This window comes from Phacochoerus africanus, chromosome 15 (genome assembly GCF_016906955.1).
Source record: "Phacochoerus africanus isolate WHEZ1 chromosome 15, ROS_Pafr_v1, whole genome shotgun sequence".
Lineage (NCBI taxonomy): Eukaryota > Metazoa > Chordata > Mammalia > Artiodactyla > Suidae > Phacochoerus > Phacochoerus africanus.
The window spans coordinates 110695756-110722697 of record NC_062558.1 but is presented as its reverse complement, the minus strand read 5'-3'; the positions used below and the strand labels follow the sequence as shown (position 1 = coordinate 110722697).

The following is a 26942-nucleotide window of genomic DNA, read 5'->3' as shown; positions in this document are numbered from 1 at the left end:
CCCTTATTCAGTGGGTTAATGATCCGGCGTTGCCGTGAGCTGTGGTGTAGGTTGCAGTCGCGGCTCGGATCCTGTGTTGCTGTGGATCTGGCGTAAGCCAGCAGCTACAGCTCCGATTCGACCCCTAGCCTGGGAACCTTCATATGCCGCGGGAGCGGCCCAAGAAATGGCAAAAAAAAAGACAAAAAAAAAAAAGATTTGGAGAGATCAGAAGTTTTGCAGACAAGCAGAAGCTAAAAGAGTTTAGTACCACAAAACCAACTTTATGGAAATATTAAAAGGACTTTTCTAAGTGAAAAAATGTCATCAGATGTCATCTGTATTGATTGTAAGTAGTTAAGAGAAAAACACAAACATAAGGAAGGTTAACAGTGTCCTACTAGACAACCAGTGGATCATGGGAGAAATCAAAGAAGACATTTAAAAATGCTGGAGACAAATGAAAGTGAAAACACACTGACTCAGGGAGTTCCCTGGGGGCCTTGTGGTTAGGATTCTGCACTTTTACCACTGTGGCCTAGGTTCATTCCCTGGTCTGGAACTGAGATCCCACACCAAGCCACTGCATGCAGTGGCCAAAACCAAAACAAATAAACAAACATAAAACATTAAAAAGAAAACAACAACCCACAGCGATCCAAAATTTATGGGTTATAGCAAAAGCATTTCTAAGAGGGAAGTTTATAGTGATAAAAGCTCACCTCAGAAAAGAAGACAAATCTCAGACAAACCAACTTTTTTACACCTAAAGGAACAAGAAAAAGAACAAACAACACCCAAATTTAGTACAAGGAGAGAATCATAAAGATTAGAGCTGAAATGAATGAAATAGAGACTAAAAAACAATGAAGATCAACCAGAAGAACTGGTTCTTTGAAAAGATTTAAAAAATTAATAAACTTTTAGCTATACTGATCAAGGAAAAAAGGGATAGGGCCCAAATAAGTAAAACTAGAAATGAGAAAGAATTACAGTTGACACCACAGAAATACTAAGGATCATAAGAGATTGTTATGAACAACTGTACACCATTGAAAGGAACAACCAAGAAGAAATGAACGAATTTCTAGACATGTATGATTTCTCAACTGAACCAGGAAGAAATATAAAATATGAACAGACCCAATTATCAGCAATGAAATTGAATCAGCAATGAAAAGTTCCAGATCAGATGCTTCATAGGTGAATTCTACCAAACATTTACAGAAGAGTTAATACTTATCTTTCTAAACTATTCCAAAAAATTCCAGAAGAAGGAACACTTTCAGACTCATTCTATGAGGCCAGCATCATCTTGATGCCAAAGTCAGACAAAGATATAACAAAAAAAATTACAGGCCGCTATCACTGATGAACATAGGTGCAAATATCTTGAACAAAATAGTAGCCATCTGAACCCAACAATACATTAAAGGATCGCACACCATGATTGAGTGGAATTTATCCCAGGGATGCAAGGATTTTTCAGTACTAGCAAATCAGTCAATATGATACATCATATTAACAAAGTGAAGAATAAAAAATATTTGATCATCTCAATGCAGAAATTTTTTTTTATAAAGTTCAACATCCGTTTATGATAAAAATTCTCCAGAAGGTGGGCATAGAGGGAACATACCTGCACATAATAAAAAGCCCTTTATGACAAACCCATTGCTAACATATTTTTTTTTTTACTTTTTTTAATCTTTTATTTTTATATATATATACACGTTTTTTTCTACTGTACAGCATGGTGACCCAGTTACACTTACATGTATACATTCTTTTTTCTCATAATACATGTTCCATCATAAGTGACTAGACAGAGTTCCCAGTGCTACACAGCAGGATCTCATTGCTAATCCATCCTGAAGGCAACATTGTGCATCAGTTTACCCTAAGCTCCCAGTCCCTCTCAGTCCCTCCCCTTCCCCCTTGGCAACCACAAGTCTATAACATCATATTCAATGGTGAAAAGCTAAAAGCATTTCCTCTAAGACCAGAAACAAGACCAAGGATGTCCACTCTTGCCACTTTTATTCAACATAGTTTTGGAAGTCCTAGCCATAGCAGTCAGAGAAGGAAAATACATAAAAGGAATTCAAATTGGAAAGAAGTAAAACTGTCACTGTTTGAAGATAACATCGTAATATACATAGAAAATCTTAAAGATACTGTTAGAAAACTACTGGAGCTCATCAATGAATTTAGTAAATTTCTAGGATACAAAATTAATGCACAGATATTTCTTGAATTTTTATACACCAACTGCAAACTATCATAAAGAGAAATAATGTAAACTCCCATTTATAATCATAATAAAGAATAAAACATCTAGAAATAAATCTATCTAAGACCTACTCAGAAAACTATAAGATTCTGGTGTAAGAAATTGAAGGTAGCACAAAGAGGTGGAAAGATATTCCATGTCCCATGGATTGGAAGAATTAATACTGTTAAAATGACCATACTACTCCAGGCAGTCTATAGATTCAGTGCAATCTGTATCAAAATACCAATGGCATTTTCCCCACAGAACTAGAATATTTAGTTCTAAAATTTGTATGGAAACACAGAAGATGCTGAATAGTCAAAATAATCTTTAGAAAAAAATAGAACCCATATATAGACCCACACACTATGGTTAAGGAATCAGTGGCAAAAGAGGTGATAATATACAAGGAGGAAAAGACAGGCTCTTTAATAAGTGGTGCTGGAAAACTGGACAGCTACATGCAAAAGAAAACTGAACAACAACAAAAAATAGAACATTTTTTTTCACACCATATAAAAAAGTAAACTCAAAATGGATTTAAGACATAAATGAAGATAAGGAACCACAGACCTTCTAGTAGAAAACATAGGCAGAACACTCTGACAAAATCATGGCTATTTTTTTGATCTCTCTCCAAAGATAAAGGCAACAAAGGGAAAAACAAATGGGACCTAAGTAAACTCAAAAGTTTTTGTATAGCAAAAAAAAACCCAAAAAAACAAAAAAAACAAAAAAAAAAAACCTAAAAGAAAAGACAATCCATCAAATGGGAGTAAATATTTGCAAATAATATGACTGATAAAGGGTTAATGTCCAAGATATATAAATAGCTTACACAACTCAGTATTAAAAAAAAAAAGCAATGCAATTAAAAATGAGATCTAAATGGACATTTTTCCAAGGAAGACATACAAATCACTTACAGGCACATGAAAAGATGCTTAACATCACTAATCATCAGAGAAATGCAAACCAAAGCCACAGTGGGACATCAGCTCACACCTGTGAGGATGTCATTCATCAAAAGACCACAAATAACAATGTAAGGATGTGATGAAAATGGAACCCTAGTACGCTGTTGGTAGGATGTAAATTGGTGCAGCCACTATTGAAAACAGTATGCAGGTTCCTCCAAAAACTAAAAAGAGACTACAAAATGATCCAGCAGTTCTGCTTCTGAGTATATGTCATATCTGAAGAAAACAAAAACGCTAATTTGAGGAAGTTCCTGTCGTGGCTCAGTGGAAACAAATATGACTAGCATCCATGAGGATGTAGGTTCAATCCCTGGCCTTGCTCAGTGGATTAAGGATTCAGTGTTGTGTTGAGCTGTGGTGTAGGTTGCAGATGTGGCTTGGATCTGTTGTTGCTGTGCCTGTGGCTGTGGTGTGGGCCAGTGGCTACAGCTCTGATTTGACCCCCTAGCCTGGGAACCTCCATATGCCATAGGTGCAGCCCTAAAAAACGAAAACACTAATTCAAAAAGATACATGCACCCCATTGTTCATAGCGGCATTAATTACAATAGCCAAGACATGGAAGCTACCCAAATGCCCATCCACAGATGAATGGATAAAGAAGATATATGTGTATATATATGTGTGTGTCGTGTACATATATATGAGGGATTAAGAGGTACAAACTACCATGTGGAAAATGAATAAGCTACAAGAATATATTATACAGCACAGGAAAATCAGTCAGTATATTATAACTTTAAATGGACTGTAATCTATAAAAACTTGAATCACTATGTTGTAGACCTGAAATTAACATAATATTATAAAGCAACTATATACCTCAATAAAAAAGAATCTATGTTACATATCTATATTTCTTGAATCATTGTTGAAATGTACTTTTCTAAAGTCTAGGACATATGTTTGGTCCTGTCCATTGTTTTCTTTTCTTACTGTTCTTAGTATTATTTGTTCACTTTATTTAAAGCTTCTGGTTTGAATGACGTTGAGAACATCAGTTATAATTATTGCTTCTTCTGCCATTTGTTAGAAAAGAGAGTTTAGTAGGTGTTCTCTTTAAATTAGACTTTATCAGAAGACATAGGGATAATTGAAACACCTCTTTACTCTTTATAGACTATTTTGGTACAAGTTTTATAATTTTTTTGGGGAAAATATCACCCATGTTTCCTTTCTGGATAGATTATGGTATGCTGCTATATAGTGTAATAAGTTTTTCTTTTTAGTTCCTCACATTTATTGTTTACCATACTTTACTATTAAGTTCATGAATATCTGTATAGAGTAACTTCTGGAAAGATTGGTGGACTTGGCTTTGAAAATTTCTGGATTTGGGGACTGACCATGATATGTGAACTTGAGCAAGTCACTTAAACTTTGTGGACCCCAGTTTTTCCATCTGTGCATTAGGGATAATATTACTTGTCATCAGTTAGGATTACAAAAAATGACTATTAATGGTTTATACAGTAGTATTTTATGGTCACATAAGAGGAAGCAAAGGATAGGCAGTCTAGCACAATTGTGGTAGCTATGATAGCTCAGTAAAGACATTCGGGACTTGAGCTCTTCCTATCTTCCTGGTTACCAGTCTGAGTAAGACCTTTACTCTCTTGCTTCTTGTTTCATTGCCACAAAATGGCAGCTATAACTTTAGGCCTTTTGTTTGTGTTTTAGGCATGAAATATAGGAAGGACTAAAAGGCTGAAGGGAAAAGACTGATTTTTCTCTTAGTGAAATTCTGTCTCTTAATTTAGCCAGGGAAATTTCCCTAGGGATGTGTGCTTGCAGTTCATTGGCTGGAACCATGTTACTGGCCACTGACCACTCTTTGCTTCAACAAAAGCTGGACAATTGTATATTTTAGCTTCTAAGTCTCTATAGTAGAGGAAGGCAAAGAAGAAAGGAATGTATTTAGGATTTGGGTCAACTAGTCATCAATATCTGCTATATAACTTTCATCCATTGTTGGAAGGGTTCAATAATACACTCCCATTGAAAAATTTTAAGTAAATGTAAACTATTTATTAGTCATCTTACCTTCTATTGATGTTAAAAACTGGAGTGTGTTCTTGACTTTATTCTGGTTTTGTATTCAAGACTCAGAAAATCTATGAAATTACTGACTTGATTGTTAAATGAGTTCACCTTATTGCCTACATTCTAGAAATCAGTATGAATGTGTTTAGGCATTAATACTGTATTATTTCCAACCAGCTCCTCTGTTTTTATCTAAGAATGAATGAAGACCATTACCACATCTAGCTAATCTTTGTAACCACATATCCTAACTCAGTTGTCAAGGGTTTGTTTTTATATCTGGGCTTCTCTTTTAAGTCTCGTTTGCTATGTTTGAAAATCTTTTGTCTAGAATGATGTTCCAGCCTTCATGTCACATGCTGTATTTTCTCTTATGTATAAGTGACATTGCTTAAGGAGCCAACTATTTCCTATTGGTACCGTCAACATGGGCATTAGTATTTCTTTTCCAAAGCCATGGGTGTCAGCAGTGGTAGAGCAGTTTATTTATTTATTTATTTTTGTAGCACTTTTTCCTAAAATGCTTCAGTTTTTTTTATGTAAAACTGGAAGTTTCAGAGTTGTTCTTCAGATTGATGCTGATATTATTTATTTCTATGCTAATCAGCTGAATTATCTTTTAATTTATAAAAAATAAAAAAGTTACTTCAGGATATAAAAGATCCCTGCTTATTGGGAAGCATTCTAAGTGAATATTTCTTTTTGAGAAAGGCTGTTTTCTAGAGAATACATATGCTTTGAATGAAAATCATACTGAGTAAAAGGCAGCCTACCACTAATGGGAAAATAATCAGGAAATAGGCAGATCTGTAAAGTGATCCTACCCTTGCTTTTTTCAGTGACCCATAAAATACCTGTGTATATATTTAAAGGGCAGTTAATGAGGTAGAATATACTCAGAGATACGTGAAAAATTGCAGTAGGAATCCTGAGCAGCTAACCCACAGAATGGCAGCTTTCATTTGAGCTGAATGGGCTGGCTGGGGGTGGGGGGTGGGGCAGTTAAAGTTGAAACTACTCCAAGTATCCTGAATACACATGCTGGAGGTGTGATCCAGCCTGTAGCCTGAAGTAGAGGAAATGACTTTCATAGTCACTAGCATTCAGGCAAAGCTGTATTATTTTTCACCATGGTAAAAGATGTTAAGGCCCCAGGAGGTAAATAAGTCCTTGAGGTGAGCTGAGAGAGTGGAAGAGTGAGACTTTTAAATGAGGCTAGAGAAAGCTAAGAAACAGAAATCTCCAAAGAATTTGGAAATGACCAGAGAAACTTGTAGGATGCATCATGAAGTAGGAGACCCTTCGGGTTTCTAAAACTCTTCAGCTGGTTGTTTATAAATTATAATCTGTCATATTAGGTGAAAATAGCTTCTGTTTTGTTTTGGTTTTGTTTTTATTTTTGTTGCCAGCCTTCTTTCTTTTTGTAGACATTGTTCGAAGTGATGTTGCCTTGGATAAACAGAAAGGCTGCAAGATTGCCCAGCACCCTGATGTTATGCTGGAGCTCCAGCGGGAGAAGGCAGCTCAAATGCATCTGGTTCTTCTAAAGGAGCAATTCTCCAATACTTACAGTAATCTCATATTAACAGGTAAGGCTGTTGGAGTCAGCTGGACTCTTAGAGCATTGTAGATGGATGGCCTCCATCAGTTAGCAGCTTGATACTTGGGAAACACTAAAGGCAAATTCAGATGAGCCTACATTCTTTGTCTCTACCCACTATATACCTTTTAAAGTTATGATGACTCTTGTATTCGTATAAAAATATTTGTTATACTTTGCAGATGTATTTTGGCTTGAGGTTATGGGTAGTTCAGCATGTGTGTTCTCATAAGAGAGAACCAATGAAAACTTAATGAAGCCTTGTAAAAGTATGACTTTTTAGATGCGTGCCAATAGATTTGGGAAAATTTCTAAATTTGGTGTCTAAGAAGCAGCTATTTTCCTCTTTCTGTGTGTGCCCTTTTTATGAACTCAGTGAATATAAAGATGAAATGTAAAAGAGATAATGATCCACAGGCATAGCTGACAATGTTCTATTCTTGGTGGGTTTTGAAAATATCTAGGGAATTTGATTTTCTTTTTAAGAGCAAAGAAGCTATGAGACTGAGCCATACCCCCTTTCCTCCTTGGTTCTAGGAGGGAAGTGAATATATGTGGGAGTTCAAAGGAGAAGCAACTTTTTGCAGGGTTGCTGCAAACTTTGCTGGTAAAGAGCATACAAGTTGTGTGCTTTTGTCAAGCTTAGGAAAAGATTCTAATACCAGATTCTAATATGAGAATCATGAATTACTTGAGATGAACTAAGAAGAGCAGTCCAAGTTATCTCCATTTTCTTAAGGACACACAGGGCAGAGCTGCATTATATTGATTCAGATAAGCTTTAAAAAATCAAAATGTGTGTTTTCCCCTGTTTATGAATACTAAAAAATTAAAAGATGGAATGTCTGACAGGCTATGAATATCTCAGGCTATGAATTTATTTTTGTAAACTCCAAGTTAGGAAAATTTTAAATTTCTTTATAGGCTTCCTGGCAGTTCACCAGGAATTGCTGAGTGGCTGAGTGGCAACCAACTTGTTTTGCTTCTGAAAAAGCACCAGTCTTTTCCAACTTTTTATCTTGTACCTGGTGGAAAACCCAACAGCATAAGATGAAAGCCAGATTTAAATGTGGCTTTGGAGAGCAGAGAAGAGGATTATGGATTTCATAAGCATAGCCCCTATTTTTTGTTCTTTGATGGGTCATTTAGGAGGGAAAACTTAAAAGTGATTTATGGCTAATAAATCCTAAATTGGTTACTGAAACTGTATAAGTTTAGGTGTCTAGGAAGAACAGATTTTTCCTCCAAATTTCTTTAGTCTACCTCAGATGTACAAATGTACATGTACTTATTTAGTATTATCTAATTCAGTTATTGGAAATGAAATATTCTTAACTATCCTTATTCTAGTATTTTTAGGCCCACATTAGAGAGGTCAGACCATGTGTTCTTTAATGTGGGATAGAAAGGGCTTAGCGTAATTCTAACCCTAAACTGTGCATCCAGAGTGTGGCTTGAAGGCATGTTATCTTTAAAAATACAAGTGCTCTATTGAGTTCAGTGGAATCTTTTCTAATTCTCAGTAACATAATCCCTTTGGATGTTTATTCGCAGTTCAAACTGTTGGAATCAACATTGTCAACTTTTACCCTGACAACTTGCTTACTTTCTACTAAACAAACTTACCCTAGAGAAGAGCCTCTTTCCTGCTCTCACTTCTCCCAAGCTGCTTCAAAGAGTCCTCAGGCATTTTCCACATTTTTCACCCAAATGTCTGTGCAGAAGTGATACCTTGCTGCAGACAGAGCATTTGGTGTACCCTAGTTTGTTTATGTGAAAGTTCAAAAGGTTTTGGTTCCAGGTGTTGGGAAAAGATGGAGTCATTTCAGTTTAGCACCAATGGTAAAACTATTTTAATATCCTTTAACTAAGACTTTGATTTTATACTGTGTAGTTTTCTAATTGTTATGAAGTTTAATCCTTGATTTCTTGTATAAATTTTGAGAACATGGTCTCCAGACAGCTAAACATAATATTTAAACATAACTAAACTAACTTTTGTAAATATTTCCCTTTTCAGTGATGAATGTATATTGGTAAGGAGGGTGAGGTTGAAGGGGCAGAGACCTCTCAAATGAAGTGCCTTTCTTTACCAACATGTCCAGAACACCTACCCTAGGATTTCTGCGTGGTGATGTTACCCTTATTTTGTATAACTCTCGTGTAATGTTTGAAATATCTGCAATGAAAGTATTTACGTGGGAACAGGATGAGGAAAATGAGGAAACTGGGCCTCCAGAATCTCAGAAAGAGATCACTTTTTTTTCCATGCTTCTCCTCTCCCCTCAACCCTTCTCCCCAGTTATTTACAGAATTGCATGTATATGGGTAGCGTTGTATTGTAATTATTTCCTGGTCAGTTGGCAGTATAGTCTTTATTTTAAAATTGGGCAACTGTGATCACAATAGGGGAAAAAATTAATAAAATGATTGAAATATCAGTATAGTAAGAAGTTAATAAAGTGATTGAAATTGCAGCTGGTTAAAAGCATGTTAAAGATGATGGTTGTTGCCTTCTGCCTCACAAGCAAGCCCTTACTCTTAAATGTTCCATCTTTAGCTAGGTGACTGTCAGTGTTGAGGTGAGAGGTATGCCTTCATATTATTCATTGTAGCTTAAGATCTCTTCAACAGCCATCCCTCAGATGAGGGCAAATGATATACTAGCTTTGAGGGTCTTCTGATCATTCAGTAAAAGGAAAACAATGCTATAGTCCTAGTGACAACCAGTTAATGGAAACTAATAACAATTCTTTAATGCATATGTCTATTGAAACAGTCCTAATTATATCATATTTAAAAAAATGGATTATATTTTTTCATGGTATTAAACATGTCTTAGTATCTTCATGTGAATGATTTACATGGTAGTGGAAATAATCTTAGCTTCACCTAATCTAGAAGGTTTTTGAAGTAAACTCTAAGGTTATGGGAAGGTGATAGAGTAATTCCAGGAGAATATTAATGATAGAACTATTTTAAATACGGTACACTTTTCCACACTGACTCACCAACACATGCTTGTAATCTTGTCCTGTAGCTTCCTGAATCTGAGAGTCATTGTGCATGTTACTCAAGGAATGTTAAATGAGAGGGAAGGTTGGGTAGGTGGGATTTAAGAAAGAACGAGGATCATGTGTTCCATATCTTCGTGCTCTTATGCTTCTTAATCTGACAATGCTCTATAAGTTTGTTGAAAGTGTTCTGATGTATATACAATGAATGGATTCACTCAGAGTACTTTTAAGGGGTAATTTTGACGTCATTAAATAACTTTTTATAGGTTTGATTTTAGTTTGTCTTCCCTCTTCTGGCAAATGCTCCTCTTTTGAGGTATAAGTTGAACTTTTGTGGCATATGTCTGTTCTATAGTCAAAAGAAAGCAGAAAATAAAAAGTTTAAAAGCCAGCCTTGAGGCAATACACTTAATAGGATTTTCTTTAGAACAGAGATTCCTGGAGGGGAAGGAGTATCATGTTTGTGCAGCATTCTGCACAGTATGTAGGACATAGTGAATGATCCTGAAATTAAAAATTATTTGTATTGTGAAGTCATCTAGTCAGTACTCGTTTCCAGGCACCTTGAACCATAGCCATTATAAATGAATGGTATTACATAAGACGTTTCCCAGAATTCATTTATAAGAATTCGTGTCATATTATTATCTTCTACTTTTGGTTTTGTACCTCTTCTTTCAGTCGTTAGATTCCAAAGTAGACTGGCATTCCTGTGATCAGCTTTACTGTATTACTGTAGCAATGAATTGAATGAAAGAGGCTCATACTTCCTGTTATGGCCAATCTTTCTAACTTCAGTTGAGCAAAGGGCTCAAGTGAGTGATATGAAGACTGTTCTTTCAGTTCTCACAAACCCTAATGCTCAAAGGACTATATCCAGGTCTGTTTAATTGTTTGTATTATATTCTACAGTATTAAATGTGGCATACTTTATTTATCCTTTCTGTATTAATGTATGTTAATTTATATTCATATTTACACATTTATTTCTGTAGAATAGATTTCTGAAAGTTGACATCTGGGCCAAAATATATGTAAATTTAAATTTTATAAATTCAGGTTTATTGAGGTATTATAGTATAACTAAATTTTGACAAATTAATATATTATAGGGTTATGTTAGCTGTCATCACCATCAAGTACAGAACATTCCCATCAATGTAAATATTCTCTTATCTTCCTTTGCAGTCACTCCTTTCCCAACCTCCAGTCCTTAGCTGTGTCTGATTTGATATTTGTCCCTAAATGTTGTATTAATGGAATAATAAAGCAGTTATATGTGTCTGATTTTTTGACTTAGCATGATTTTTTTTGAGATTTATTTATCACATTGCAAATATCAGCAGTTGATTTCTTTTTATTTCTGAGTAATATTTCATGTTAAGATAATCCTACAATTTATTTATTCATTCATTTGGTTTATTTCCAGTTTTTGGTGATTATGAATAAAGCCACTGTAGACATTTGTTCTCAGACCTTTGTGTTGACATATATTTTCATTTCTCTTAGGTAGGTACCTAGGAGTGGGATTGCTTGATTTTGTGGTGCCTGTTTGACTTATAAGAGTACTACTTTGCATTCCCTCAATAGTGTGTATGGGTTCTAGATATTCCACTTCCTTGCCAATAATTAGTATTGCTGTCTTTGAAATTGTAGCTGTTCCAGTGAATAGGTAGTAGTATCTCATGGTTTTAATTTGCAGTTTACTTTACAACTAATGTTATCGAATATCTCTTCATGGGCCTATTTGACATTTATATATCTTCTTTGGTGAAGTGTCTGTTCAAGCCTTTTGCCCATTTAAAAAAATTTAATGACTTTTGTTTTCTTACTGTTGAGTTTGAAGGGTTCTGTGTGTGTTTTGGGCTACAAGACCTTTATCAGGTATGTGATTTGCAGATGTTTTTTCCTCTGTGATTTGTATTTTTAATTTTTTAGAGGTTTTTCAAAGAGCAGAAACTTTTAATTTTGATGAAGTCCAGTTTTTGATTTTTTCTTTTATGATTTTCATTTAAAATTTTAATGCATTTTGCCAGATAATTTTCAGAAAAGATTGTAGCAATTCCCATTCCCACTAGCAGTGTATGAGAGCAGTTATTTCCTAGCATTCTTATTAGCACTTGGTATTAGTATTCCTTTCAATATATATTTTTTTAAGTTTTATCTTTTTTTTAATTGTTATTTCCCCAATACATTTTTTTTCTACTGTACAGCATGGTGACCCAGTTAACTTTTCAATATTTTTAATAGGTGACAAATATTATCTCATTGTTGTAATTTTCTGCCCATATTTATTGGTGATTTGAATTTTCTGTTTTATGAATTACCTATTCATGTTCTTTGCCTTTTAAAAAAATTGGGTGTTAGAATCTGTTTTTTATCAGTTTGTGAATGCTCTTTGTGAATTAGGAATGTTAATCCTTTGTCACATGTATTGCAAACCATTTTCCTCCTTGGATGCCATTTATTTTTTGATTCTGTTTTTAATTTAGAGCTGTAATCTTTTACTATGACTGGAATTTGTGTTTATATATTGTGTGATGTAAGCATATGACATTGTTTTCTTCCAAGTAGCTAGCCAGCTTTGCATACACTGTTTTTTAAAATAAAATGTTCTTTTGCCACTGAATCATAATGTTATATATTATAATGCATAATCATAATGTTATATGTTATATTCCCACATATATTTGTACCTATTTCTGAATTTAATTTTCTGTCAATTTTCTATTCTTTATTTCTGTTCCAATGCCATACTGTTTTCATATCTGGTAAGGCTTATAAGCCTTTGTTTTTCTTTTCTAAGGCTTTTTACAGCTTTTCTCCTTTTTTAGGCCGCACTCACAGCACATGGAAGTTTCCAGGCTAGGGGTCGAATTGGAGCTGTAGCCACCGGCCTACACCACAGTCATAGCAATGCGGAATCCAAGCTCTGTCTGCAACCTACACCACAGCTCATGGCAATGCTGGATCCTTAACCCACTGAGCAAGGCCAGGGATCAAACCTGCATCCTCATGGATCCTAGTTGGGTTCATTAATCCCTGAGTCATGAAGGGAACTCCCTTCTATAATAACTTTTTGAAATGAACTTTAATTTTCTCTAGTTAGAGAAAATTCATTACTGGATTTTGATTGGAATTACATTCAATCTATGTCATAGTTTGGGAAGGATTGACATTTTTCTGATGTTAAGTCTTCCACTTAAGAACACAGTTTATCTTTTTAGTTGTTCATTCTTGTTTTATGCTGTTAGATAATATTTTATAATTTTTTCTGTACCTTTCTTGTTAAATTTTTTCCATAATATTTTATACTTTTTTGGATATTAAGAGTGAATTTCTTTCTCTTTGTAACTCATTTCTGATGTAAAGAAAAGCTCTTGATCAAAGACAAAGGTAAATTTACACATTTTCTAGATTTTTACCAAAATTTGCCTTATGATTTCTAAAAACCTTTCCAAAATATTGAAAAATAGTGGTAATAGCTGCTTTACACATGATTTTAATGAAAATGGCTTCATTGTTTCGTGTGTATAAGCATCTGAATATTTACCTACTGAAACCAGTCCCTTGAAATTCAAAATATGTTTTTTCAAAATGAGAATGACTTTACTATTATTTATGACTATAATAGAGGAAAATATTTTGATTCTAGACATCTCTCTATCCACACACACATACACAGAAGTCATAAATGTACAGGAAACACATACATACAGTTCTCTTTTTCTTTTTAGGGCTGCACCTACCGCATATGGAAATTCTCAGGCTAGGCGTTCAATTGGAGCTGCAGCTGCTAGCCTACACCAATGCCAGATCTTAGCCTCATCTGCAGCCTACACCACAGCTCACAGCAATGCCATATCCTTAACCCACTGAGTGGGGCCAGGGTGGAACCTACATCCTCATGGATACTAGTTGGGTTCATTGCCACGGAGTCACAATGGGAACTCCCTCCCTATAATTTTTATACAAAGCAATATTAAACAATATGTATGTTATTTTGTAACATTCTTTCTTAATGGTATTTTGTAAATAATAGTAAAGTCACTGTGTAAGTCACCTTTCTATATCAAAGAACATAGGTTCATATTCATTTTAATGGCTACATTATAATTATACTATTATGTGGATATTTCAGAATTGTTCAACTGATCTATCAGTAGGCATCATGATTGTCTCTAATTTTTAATGCTTGTAAATAATGTGATGAACATCATAGCAAAAACGTCTTTGTGCTTTTCCTCTGAGTGCTGTGTCAAAGGAATGAACATTTAAAATTTTGATGCATGGAGTTCCCACTGTGGTGCAGCGGGATCATTGACATCTTAGGAGCTCTGGGACACAGGTTTGATTCTTGGCCCTGGCTCAATGGGTTAAGGATCCAACATTGCCACGACTGCAACTTGGGTTGTGACTGTGGCTTGGATCTGCTCCCTGGCCCAGGAACTCTCTATGCCACGGGGTGGCCAAACATGAAATAAAAAAAAATTTTTGGATGCATTTGGTAAATCGACTTTCTCAAAAGTAGTGTTGACTTTTGTTCATGTTGATTATTTGCTTTAATCTGTGTTGCCGTAATAGTAATTAATATGGGATTGTTTTTAAATTACATTTCATTAATAACTAGTGAGGTTAAAGATCTTTTTACTTTCTTTGCCATTTTTAATTTCTTCTGTGAATTGTATGTTTCTTTAGCCTATTTTTTTTATTGCGTTATTGGTCAATTTCTTATTAAGTTATAAGGTCATTTTATATATTAGGGATAGTAATCTTTTGTCATGTATATTGCCAAAAATGTATTCTTGGGCTTTTAAAATTTGTCTTTGTTGTATGTATAGTTTAATTGTTTTTCCATTTTGTTTTTCTTTTTTTCTTTCTCTCTCCTTCTGTGCTTATCTTGCCAGGCTAGCAGTTTGAGGATTGTCTCTATTCTGTCTGTGATATTCCTAATCTAGAACCAGGCATTATAGCAGTTTTTGGTTCTCATCTTTGATATTTGGGATTATGTACATCCAGTCCCTGGGCCACAAAACCTTCCTGAATTCTAGGTGTTCTGTAATCTCCTTCTCAACCCTTCTCTCTTACACTTCCCATCTACTCTCGCCTCTGGCAGTAGGCCAGCTGTGCCCCTTCCCACCCCCCATCCTCCTGCCTTTTTTCCATTTAGTGAATCTAGCTCTGGTCTTCCATCTTTCCCAGGACACTTTTTATCTGCACTATCTCTTAGCAGTCGAACTACTGGCTGCCACTGTGACAGTGATGAGGTTGGCAGGTTTGGACTCCTTTAGATATGACAGACAGGGAGGGCCTCTCTTAGGTGAGACTTTCCAGGTGTGTAATCAGTTATTAGTATCCTCCAAGTCTCAGTGTCCCCATCATTAATAGGGGGTTAGTAATATATGCATTGTTTTTTTCTTGGAGTTATTTTTGGGAATTCTTGTCTAGGAGTGTGTCATGACTAGAAGAATAGTGTTCCGTTCTTTTTTTTTTTTTTGTCTTTTGTTGTTGTTGTTGTTGTTGCTATTTCTTGGGCCGCTCCCGCGGCATATGGAGGTTCCCAGGCTAGGGGTTGAATCGGAGCTGTAGCCACCGGCCTACTCCAGAGCCACAGCAACGCGGGATCCGAGCCGCGTCTGCAACCTACACCACAGCTCACGGCACGCCGGATCGTTAACCCACTGAGCAAGGGCAGGGACCGAACCCGCAACCTCATGGTTCCTAGTCGGATTCGTTAACCACTGCGCCACGACGGGAACTCCGTGTTCTGTTCTTATACTTGAATAATAAGATAATGAGTGTGAAAATAATTCATAGTAAGATATTTGTTTCATCTTTTTATAAATAAAAGAATTATAGTGGTCCCTTGATGTAGAAATATGCAAGCAGTCAGGCAGCTTTTATTTCCACCTAGTATATTGACTCAACATGTGAGTTCTTCAGTCTGAATTTAACTCTAGAACAGCCACTTATCAACTCCCTTACCTTGGGGAGTTTTTTTAATCCTCCCTTTAGTTTTAATTTCTTCAGGTGATTGTATCTTACGAACTTCAGAGAATTGTTTGAGGATTAAATGAGGTTTTGTACATAATACCTTAGCACAGTACTTGGCAAACAGTAAGTATTCAGTATATATTAGATGTTATCATTGTGATTCATTTGAACTATGTTTTCAAATGCAAATATTACTCTTGGATAGCTCAGTTTCTTTTCTGGTACTGAAATCTCTGCTGTAGGACCTCAGTTCACACTGTGTGGAAAGAAAACCAATAAGAAACAGTTTTAAACTCTGTTCTTAACTTGTGGTGATTTCATTATAAATCTCCCTACCACTCTGAACCTTGGATTTAGAAGTTATCTATGATGTGTGTAAGAATTTAGTAAAATAGGAGTTCCTGTCATGGCGCAGTGGTTAACGAATCCGACTAGGAACCATGAGGTTGCGGGTTCGATCCCTGCCCTTGCTCAGTGGGTTAACGATCCGGCGTTGCCGTGAGCTGTGGTGTAGGTTGCAGACACGGCTCGAATCCGGTGTTGCTGTGGCTCTGGCGTAGGCCAGTGGCTACAGCTCCGATTCGACCCCTTGCCTGGGAAACTCCATATGCCGCGGGAGCGGCCCAAGAAATAGCAAAAAGACAAAAAAAAAAAAAAGAAGAATTTAGTAAAATAGGAGTTTCCGTTGTGGCTCACTGGGTTACAAACCCAACTAGTGTCCATGAGAATGTGGGTTCAATCCCTGGTCTTGCTCAGTGGGTCATGGCACTGACGTTGCCATGAGCTGTGGTATAGGTTGCAGACGTGGCTCAGATCCTGTGTTGCTGTGGCTGTGGTGAAGGCCAGCAGCTGCAGCTCTGATTCAACTCCTAGGCCTGTGAACTTCTGTATGCTCAGGTGTGGCCCTTAAAAGAAAGAAAGAAAAAAAAAAGAATTAGTAAAATAAAGCGTGAGTCACTAAATCCCCTGGAAAATAAAGGTCTGAAAATGTTTCATATGGGAAGCATTGTTCAAAAAATTTTTTCTTTCTCAAGCATCTTGACTTCTTTGAAGGCATGATACCAACTATATGAATATTAGTTGGTATTAGAATTATTCCTGAATACCCTAAAATGAAGCTCTGAGGCTCAGCAGAATATAAATTAGATGGCATTTTACATATTTAAAATGAGCCCAGTGCTATTATCAAAACAGTGGAATGTCTGCATAAAAATCAGTGCATACACAGGTACACAGTCATAAAGTTAAATAACGCATGACTAGAAGTTCTGCTTTTTTCCAACTGCTTTTGGTTGTAAGTACAAAGATACATAATTCTTTTGCTTGTAAGTCCTCTTATGAACCATCACATAAGTGAAGTTTTCTTAAATAAACTCAATTTTTATCATTATATTAAACAGACATAAAATTACATTTCAGTAAATATGAGCAGAGAAAAGGTAACATAGGAGAAAATAATATAATTGCCAAAACTACTCATTTTGTACATTACAAGCATTATATTGGTAATAATGTAGAGGATCATTTAAAAGCCTTTTTTTTTTTTTTTTGCTTTTTTAGGGCCGCACCCGCAGCATATGGAGGTTCCCAGACTAGGGGTCCAACCGGAGCTACAGTTGCTGGCCTATGCCATTGCCACTGCAGAGCAGGATCTGAGCCATATCTGCGATCTATGCTATAGCTTATGGCAATCAATGCTGGATACTTACCACTGAGCAAGGCCAGGGATCGAACCCGCAACCTCATGGTTCCTAGTCAGATTTGTTTCTGCTGCACCACAACAGGAACTCTTAAAAGTATTTTTTTAAGTGCTCACGTTCCGCTTCTCTCAAAATTAAACCTGGGAGCATTAATTGGTTTTTGTCCAAAATTGATGGAATCTTTGTCTTTATAAATCTCAGAATGAACTTCCTTGTTTTCAGGAATCTTTGTGTTAGGACACCTGGCAAGATGATTATTACTTTTTGATTTTCACCCATACTCTGTAAAAGATGATGTAGGAAGGGTCTTTTGAATTTATTCATACTTTAGCTCTCCTATTTTCTCACTGTAAGAAGCAGTTTCTCAGGTTCCTTTGTCTAAGCTGATAGTGTCACATCAAAACATAATTGAATAAAATCAATTGTTTGGACAGTGAATTAAGTTCAGACAGTCCTCTGCAAATCTGGTTGAATCCAACAGTGGATTTTATAGTATTTAGGTCAGTGATCTCTAAAATCTAAGTGGGCGTGGGAGAAGGTGTATAGGTACTCCAGGAGATGTGTAAAGAAATCCTTTGAGTGGAAGAGTTTTTCTGATAATTATGTACACAGTCCTCTTGTCAGAAGATTATTAGTATTATACATTTTTAAAGAAAGTTATTTTGAAGTATAGTTGATTTACAAGATTGTGAATTTCTGCTGTACAACAGTGATTCAATTGTATACATGCACACATCCATTCTCTTTCAAATTCTTTTCCTACATAGATTAACACAGAATATTGGATAGAGTTCTCTGTACTATACAGCAGGTCCCCATTGGCCAATCATTCCATATACCTCAATGTGCATAAACCAATTACCCTGTCACCTGTCCCCTTTGGTAACCATAAGTTTTTCATGGTCTGTGAGTCTTGTTTGTGTTCTGTGAATATGTTTACTTGTATCCCCTTTTTTTAGAGTCCACATATAAGTGATATCATATGATGTTTGTCTTTCACTGTCTGACCAATTTCGCTTAGTATAATAATCTCTAGGTCCATCCATGTTGTTGCAAGTAGCATTATTTCATTCTTTATTATGGTTGAGTAATATTCCATTGTATATATGTACCACATTTTCTTTATTAATTCCTTTGTCAGTGGATATTTAGGTTGCTTCCATGTCTTGGCTACTGTAAATAGAGCTACAGTGAACATCGGGGTGCATGCATCTTTTCAAATTATGGTTTTCTTGGAATAGATGCCTAGAAGTGATATTGCAAGATCATATGATAGTTCTATTTTTAGTTTTTTGAGGAACCTCCATACTGTTTTCCATAGTGATTAGATCAATTTACATTCCCCCGAACAGTATAAGAGTGTTCCCTTTTCTCCATACCCTCTCCAGCATTTATTGTTTATAGACTTTTTGATGATGGCCGATCTGGCTCGTGTAAAGTGGCACCACCTCATAGTAGTTTTGAAATGCATTTCTCTAATAATGAGCAATCTTGAGCATCGCTTCATGTGTCTTTTTGGCCATCTGTATGTCTTCTTTGGAGAAATGTCTCTTTATATCTTCTGCCCATTTTTTTGATTGGGTTGCAGACAGTATGTGTGTGTGTGTATTTGTTTTGTTTTGTTTTTATATCCATTCAGCCAGTCTATGTCTTTTGGTTGGAGCATTTAGTCTATTTACATTTGAGGTAATTACTGATATGTATGTTCTTATTACCATTTTGCTAATTGCTTTGGATTTTTTTTTTGGCCTTTTTTTTCTTGCCTTCTCTTCTCTTGGGGCTTGATGACTATCTTTAGTGTTGTGTTTGGATTGCTTTTTCTTATTTGTGTGTGTATCTATTGTAGAGTTTTGGTTTGTAGTTATTATGAGGTTTTGACATAGGAGACATAGGAACCTATATATACATATACAAGATTGTTTTAAGTTGTTGGTCTCTTAATTGCAAATGTATCTCTGGTATCCTGCATGTGTACCCTCTTCGCACTATTGCTGGTTTTGGTATCTTATTTGTAGTGTGAGTTATTTTCTGTCTTTACCATTTGTTTGCTTTACTTGTGAGCCTTTTCATTTGTAATTTTATTGTTTCTAGTTGTGGCCTTTTCTTTTCTACCTAGAGAAATTACTTTAGTATTTGTTGTAAAACTGGTTTAGTGGTGCTGAATTCTCTAAGCTTTTGCTTATTTGTAAAGCTTTTGATTCTTCTTCAAATCTGAATGAGAGCCTTATTGGGTAGCATATTCTTGGTTGGAGATTTTTCCTTGCATCACTTTAAGTGTATCATGCTGCTCTCTTCTGGCCTGCAGACTTTTTGTTGAAAAATTAGCTGGTAACCTTATTATTGGGGTTCTCTTGTATGTTATTTATTGCTTTTCCCTAGCTGCTTTCAATATTTTCTCTTTGTCTTTAATTTTGATCTGTTTGTGTTCCTACTTGGGTTTATTCTATATGATGTTCAATGTACTTCTTGAATTTGAGTGAATGATTCCTATCCCATGTTAGGGAAATTTTCAGCTATTATTTCTTCAAATAGTTTCTCGAGCCTTTTCTCTCTTTCCCTTCTCCCTCTGGCACCCATATGATGTGAATGTTGGTGCATTTAAAGTTGTCCCAGATTTCTCTTAGACTGTCATCATTTCTTTTCATTCTTTTTTCTTTAATTTGTTCTGTGTCAGTGGTTTCCACCAGTCTTCTTGCTTCACTTATTTATTCTTCTACCTTTTATATTCTGCTTTTGTTGCCTTCTAGTGAATTTTAAATTTTGGTTATAGTGTTTTGCATCTCTGATTGTTTAATCTTTAAATCTTCTATTTCATTGCATCTCTGATTGTTTAATCTTTAAATTCTTCTATTTCATTGTAATTCATCAATCTTTGCTTCTAGGTTTTTTCCTGAGGTCTTGGGTCATCTTTATTATCATTACTCTAAAGTGTTTTTCATGGAGGTTGCTAATCTCCAATTCACCTGGCTGTTTTTCTGGGCTTTTGTCTTTGTTCATTCATCTGGCTCATTTTCTCTGTCTTTTTATTTTGTGTAGCTTTTTGTGTGGTCCCTGTTTTGCAGACTAAAGGGTTGTAGCTTCTCTTGCTTCTGGTGTATGCCCTTTTGTGGGTAAAGTTGATAGAGGGGCTTGTTTCATGCTCTCTGATGGGAGGGACTCATGCCTCCCCCCTGGTAGGTGAAGCTGAGTCTTGTCCCTCTGGTGAGTGGGGCTTTGTCTCTGGGTGTGATTAGAGATGGCTGTGTGCCTAGGAGGTCTTTAGACAGCCTGTTTGCTGGTGGTAGGGGCCATGTTCCTACTCTGCTTGTTTTTTGGACTGGGGTTTCTTAGCCCTGATGGGTGGGGCCAAATTTTTCCAAAATAGCAGCCTTCAGGAAAGCTCATGCTGGTGAACATTCCCAAGACTTCTGTCTCTATTGTCCTGTCCCCACAGCAAGCCACAGCTGCCCACTGCTTTCCCAAGATACCCTTCATGATCTGCAGGTAGGTCTGACCCAGATTTTTATACAGTCCCTCCTTTGTCCTTGGACCCAGTGCACTTGAAATCCTGTGTGCACCCTCCAAGAGTGGAGCCTCTGTTTTCCCTAGTCCTGTGGAGCTTCTGTGCACAAACCCTGCTGGCCTTCAATACTAAATGCTCTGGGGACTCCTCCTCCCACTTCCAGACCCCCAGGCTGGGGAACCTTGACCTGGGGTTTGGAACTCTCACTCCTATTGGAGAGCCTCTGAGATATAGTTATTTTCCAGTGTGTGGGTCACCTACCTGGTGGATAAGGGATTGCTTATGTCACCAAATTGCTCCTTCTACCATCTAGATGTGGTTTCTTTCTTGTCTTTGAATTAGGATATCTTTTTCTATAGGTTCCAGTGTATTTCATTGATGGTTTATCAGTAGTTGTAATTTTGGTGTTTGCTTGAGAGAAGCTGAGCTTAAGTCCTTCTACTACCACCATCTTGTTCCAATCTCAAGTTTTGTACATTTTTTAAATTTATTCTAAGAACAGGGTAAGAATTTTTATAATTGGGAGGAACTGACAATGTACCATCCTCTGTTAGTTTATTTTATGTATTTCAGCATATTGCAGTTCACAGGTACATAGCTAAGTGGTTTTAAAGGGATTTTTAAAATAAATAGATTAAATATAATTCTAATAATGCCAGCACAAATGTACAGCAAGAAATTTGCAGAACTGATAGTTTATCTTGTAGTGTAAGACTTTTGTTAGTCACATAATGCAGTAGAAATAATCTGACAAGGTGTTCCCATTGTGGCTTATCAGGTCAAGGACAACATTGTCTCTGTGAGGATGCAGGTTTGATCCCTGGCCTCACTCTTGGGTTAATGATCGGGCTTTGCCACAAGCTGTAGCATATGTGGCTCAGATCTGGTTTTGCCATGGCTGTGGCATAGTCCACAGGTGCAACTCTGATTTGACCTCTAGCCCAAGAACTTCCATATGCCAAAAGTATGGCCATAAAAGAAAAGTACAAAAAAAAAAAAAACTGCCAAGAAAACTGATACTGTTTAAAAAATGTCTGAATTATCAAGACTATTTGAAAATTGAATTTGTATGTTATTTTAAAAATGTGTCTTATTAAAAGTTTATATAATTCCCAGACTTATTATTAATACTACTTTAAAATTAAGAGCAAAAAGTTTTTTTAATTCTTATAAAAAATAAACACAATTTTAAAATATTGCTGATTAATTTAAAATTTCTATTTTGACCTATGTTTTATAATGCAACTAGAATATTATTGCAATAGGTGCATGTGTAGTATATGTATGTATTATACATAAGTAATTTTATATTCTATATGGATGATTTATGATACACGTATTTTACTGATATACAATAAAAAAATTTAGAGACCAACAACTTGTGGAGTCCTTTGCTCCTCAAAGCAGCGTAGGACAGTAGATATGAGCAGGAACATTATGGTTAAACTGAGCTTGTTTTTTTTTTTAATTCAAAATTTATTTATTTATCTTTTTAGGGCCACACTGTGGCACATGGAAGTTCCCAGACTAGGGATCGAACGCCACAGCCATAGCAGTGCCAGATCCGAGCCATGTCTGCAACCTATACAACAGCTCATGGCAACACTGGATCCTTAACCCACTGGGCGAGGCCAGGGATTGATCCCTCAACCTCATGATTCCTAGTCAGATTTTTTTCCACTGTGCCATGACGGGAACTCTGCATATGCTTTTTTGAATTAGTATTTTCCTTTTCTTCAGATAAATATACAGGGTTGAAATTGCTGAATTGTATTAAAATTTTTTTATTTACTTCCCCCCTGTCCCCATCACATAACTCTCTCTAGACTTATTTCTTCATTCTATATGTAAGTAGATTACTGGAACCTGATTTTCATGGGATCTCACACAATGTCTCATCCAAGAGTGTTATTTACTTTTATTTTTCTAACCTAATTGTTTTATCTGTGATGACTCCACTGGTAATACCCAACCTAATATTTGGAAAAAAATTTTCATGTCTTCAACCTCTTTGTAGAGTAAGTGAATGGAATAGAAGAATGGGGCCCATATTTGTTATGCAGGGAAACCACATTCTGAGGTATTTGGGGATACCGAATGCTACTACTTTTGTTCTGTATTTTTCCCTTGAGAAGAGAGGCAGTAAGGAGCTAGCCTTGCATGGCACAAAAGCTTCCCATTTAGCATCATCATTCTATTCTTGGAATCACCCCATTTTCAGCTGGGAAATAATCCACCCCACTCTTTGGCAGTTGGGAAGGACTCTTGTTTGCCTGGCTGAAGTCAACATTTCAGCGTTTAGTATTCTAGGCAAGAATTCTAAGAAACTCATAAAAAGCTATACAGATAAATATTTTTCCCCAACCTAAATATAAATTTATTTATTTTTTATGATTTTTAATTTATCCATTATAATTGGTTTACAGTATTCTGTCAATTTTCTACTGTATAGCAAAATGACCCAGTCTCTCTCTCTCACTCTCACACACACACACACACACACACACACACGTATGTATAGGTACATTCTTTTTCTTACATCATCCTCCATCATGTTCCATCACATGTGTCTAGATATAGTCCTGGTGCTATACAGCAGGATCTCACTGCTTATCCACTCCAAATGCAATAGTTTACATCTATTAACCCCAGACTCCAAGTCCATCCCACTCCCTCCCCCTCCCCCTTGGCAACTACAAGTTTGTTCTCCAAGTCTGTGCATTTCTTTTCTGTGGAAAGGTTCATCAAATATAAATTTATAGCTGGGAGTGTAATTAGGAATCAGATCCAACTTTGCCGCATTATAGGTAAATAAACTGAGGCTAACTTGTTCAAAGTCACACAGTTGCCTAGGTGGGACTGAAATTTGGACTTTGGATTCTTGGGTTCATTGCTCTTGCTACTACACTTCAAAATACTTTCTCTCCTGGAAATTAAATACCTCTGTCCAGTTTAAAAATTATACAATTAAAGAATTAATTCACATACATACTCCTAAAGTTCTGTTGAGGGGCTTCTATGTCTAATGTAGAGGTAGGCACTCGCAATATGCCTAAATATGCAGGTAAATATGAGGTTAAATATGTCAATATTTCAACCCCAGATGAGCCACTGTTTGTCTGTTGGTGCAACTGATGGATCCATGGTAACACAAGGAGGTTAAGTGCTCTGCTCTCAGATGTGGCAATCCGTATACTTCTGCCTGGGAAATAGGAAAGTGGATATTTCACCTGAGTCTTTAAGGAAGAATATGAACTGTAAAATGCATGAGATGATGCATTTTAACTTTATTGAAAATTTGACATCAATTAACCCTTTGTAGCCTATTGAGACTCCAAGTCTCTGTAGTAAAGGCATAATTTACCAGAGCATCCTATCTAAGAAACCACTTCAGACTAAGGATTACAGGATAAATCCAAGAGGGACTTTTAATTTAATTTGTTTATTTATCTCTATTTTTAATTGATGTATAGTTGATTTACAGTCTTGTGTTAGTTTCAGGTCTATAGCAAAGTGGTTCAGTTATACATACATATATATATCTATTTTTTATCATATTATTTTTCCTTATAGGCTACTATAAAATATTGAGTATATAATTCCTCGTGCTATATGGTAAGTACTTGTTGGTTATCTATGGTATATGCAGTAGTGTGTATATGTTAATCCCAAACTCCTAATTTATCCCTCTCCTCACCCATTTCCTTTGGTAATCATAAGTTTGTTTTCTATGTCTGTGGGTCTATTTCTGTTGTGTATATAAGTTCATTTGTATCTTTTATTAAGATTCCACATATAAGCCATATGGTATGATACTTGTCTTTTATATGGCTGCACTTAGTATGATCTCTAGGTCCATTCATGTTGTTGCAAATGGCATTATTTCTTTCTTTTCTATGGTTGGGTAATGTTTTATTTGTATGTGTACACACACACACACACACACACACACACACACACACGTACTACATCTTGTTTATCCATTCCTCTATTGATGGACATTTAGGTTTGCTTCCATAACTTGACAATTGTAAATAGTACTGCAGTGAACATTAGCATGCATGTATCTTTTTGAATTATGATTTTTGCAGAAGTGGGATTGCAGAATCATCTGGTAGTTTTATTTTTAATTTTTTTTCAGGAGCCTCCAGACTGTTCTCCAAAGTGGTTGCACCAATTTACATTCCCACCAAAAGTGTAGGAGGATTCCTTTTGCAAGAGAGACTTTTAAAATTTTCTTTAGGTCCTTTATTTTGGGTGGGCTGGGTGGTAGTTGCTAATATGTTCTTTTATTTAGGGTAATGATTAAATTTTAGGATGGATAATGGAGATAATACCTCTGTGTTATATTTTTTTTATTTCTAATAGAATTACAGTTGTTTACCAAAGTGATAATATAAATTAGACATGAAATATTGTATATAGAGAAATTGGAAGAAACTGATTTCTAAATATGAGGAGCACACTGTGTTACCAAAATAAACTGTTTCTTCCTTTAAACAGTGTCTTCTCTTTTTCTTACTAGTGGGTTGCTACAGATTACTTAAGTATTCTCTCTTTTTAGCTTATGCCTATTAGCCTGAAGTTGCAAAATTCATGGTTAGTATTTTTCTGCTAATCTCTCTGAACACGATACACATTTAACAACCTCTCAGATACTCTCTGCACAAGTTCATTTTGCAGCTTCCTAGTTTTGTGTCTCTGTATTTCTTTGTTCTCAGATGTTTCTTGTCTTGTAGCTCAGAATGACAGTATCTTCTTTTAACTCTTCAGAAGCTCTAAACTATCTCTTAAATAGGAGTCATGCAATGTTATTGTTTATGTCACCTGCTTTTAATTCCTTCATCTAGAAAGGAATAGAGCCTGTTTTATTTAAAGGAGTTATATATTTTTATGTCTTGTTTGAAAAAGCAAAATAGATATAAGCTGTTTAAGAGATCTACTTACAGTTAATCCTCTCTTGCCTTTGATGGAATATTAATATTTGCAGAAGACTAGTGAAATGCCCTCTTAGAAAGATGAATCCAGTAGATACTTAGTGTTCACCTTTATCTCCTTTGTCATTCCAAGAAAACAAGACAAGTTTATTGTGCAAGTCCCTGGGGGATACATGTTGAATGTTCATCTAGAAGTTCCATGACAATTCCAGTAATATGCTTTTGGGATTTTGAGTAGTCTTTTATCAATCAATCCTTTGTTAACTGAAAGTGAAATTACAAAGGCATGATACTAGGAGCCATGGAAAAAAGTGTCAGACCCCAGGACTTGGGTTCCCAATAAAAGGTTCAAACCATTCACTCCTCAGGGAGTTCTCTAAACCTGTATAATCCTCTTCATCTTCTATATTCTCTCCTAGGGGTGCATGTCCTGACCTGATTGCTTCTCTTCCCTGCCTACTTAATTATGTGTGGATCTTTCTTTACAGTCTTGGTTGCATAAGAGTATTTCTGCCAGTCTCCAGTTTGTTTTTAGTGATAATTTCTCCACAGGTGGATATGTTTATTATGTGTTCATGGGGGGAGGTGAGCTCAGCATCATTCTACTCCAGAAGTTGTCTGAGTTAACTTCTCAGACAAGAAAAACTAAAAAAGTTTATAAATTCTAAACTGATCCTAAAATAAATCTTAAAAGGCCTTCTTTAAGTGGGAGATAAATGACTATAACAAGAAGTAGAAATTTATAGGAAAGGAGAAATCCTACAATAAAGGCAAATATATAGTAAAGGCTGGGGATAAACCACTTAAATAAATTACTATGAAGATTAAAAGACAAAATTGCAAAATAAAGTATAATTATAATAAGCAGTTAAAGGATAAATATGAAGGCATAAAATATGAAATTATAAACACAAA

The 26942-nt window shown here is 35.8% G+C and overlaps 1 protein-coding gene across 4 annotated transcripts in view; it reads left to right on the top strand.

Annotated features, from left to right (window-relative positions):
• HPSE2 (heparanase 2 (inactive)) overlaps window positions 1-26942 on the top strand; it is a 726022-nt gene that overhangs the window by 65751 nt on the left and 633329 nt on the right. For 3 of the 4 annotated variants that reach the window (XM_047760830.1, XM_047760833.1, XM_047760832.1), the window contains exon 3: window positions 6687-6866. In XM_047760830.1, the coding sequence (XP_047616786.1) occupies window positions 6687-6866 (180 nt within the window). The remainder of the gene's footprint in view (window positions 1-6686; window positions 6867-26942) is intronic. The other variant, XM_047760831.1, reaches the window with a different exon arrangement.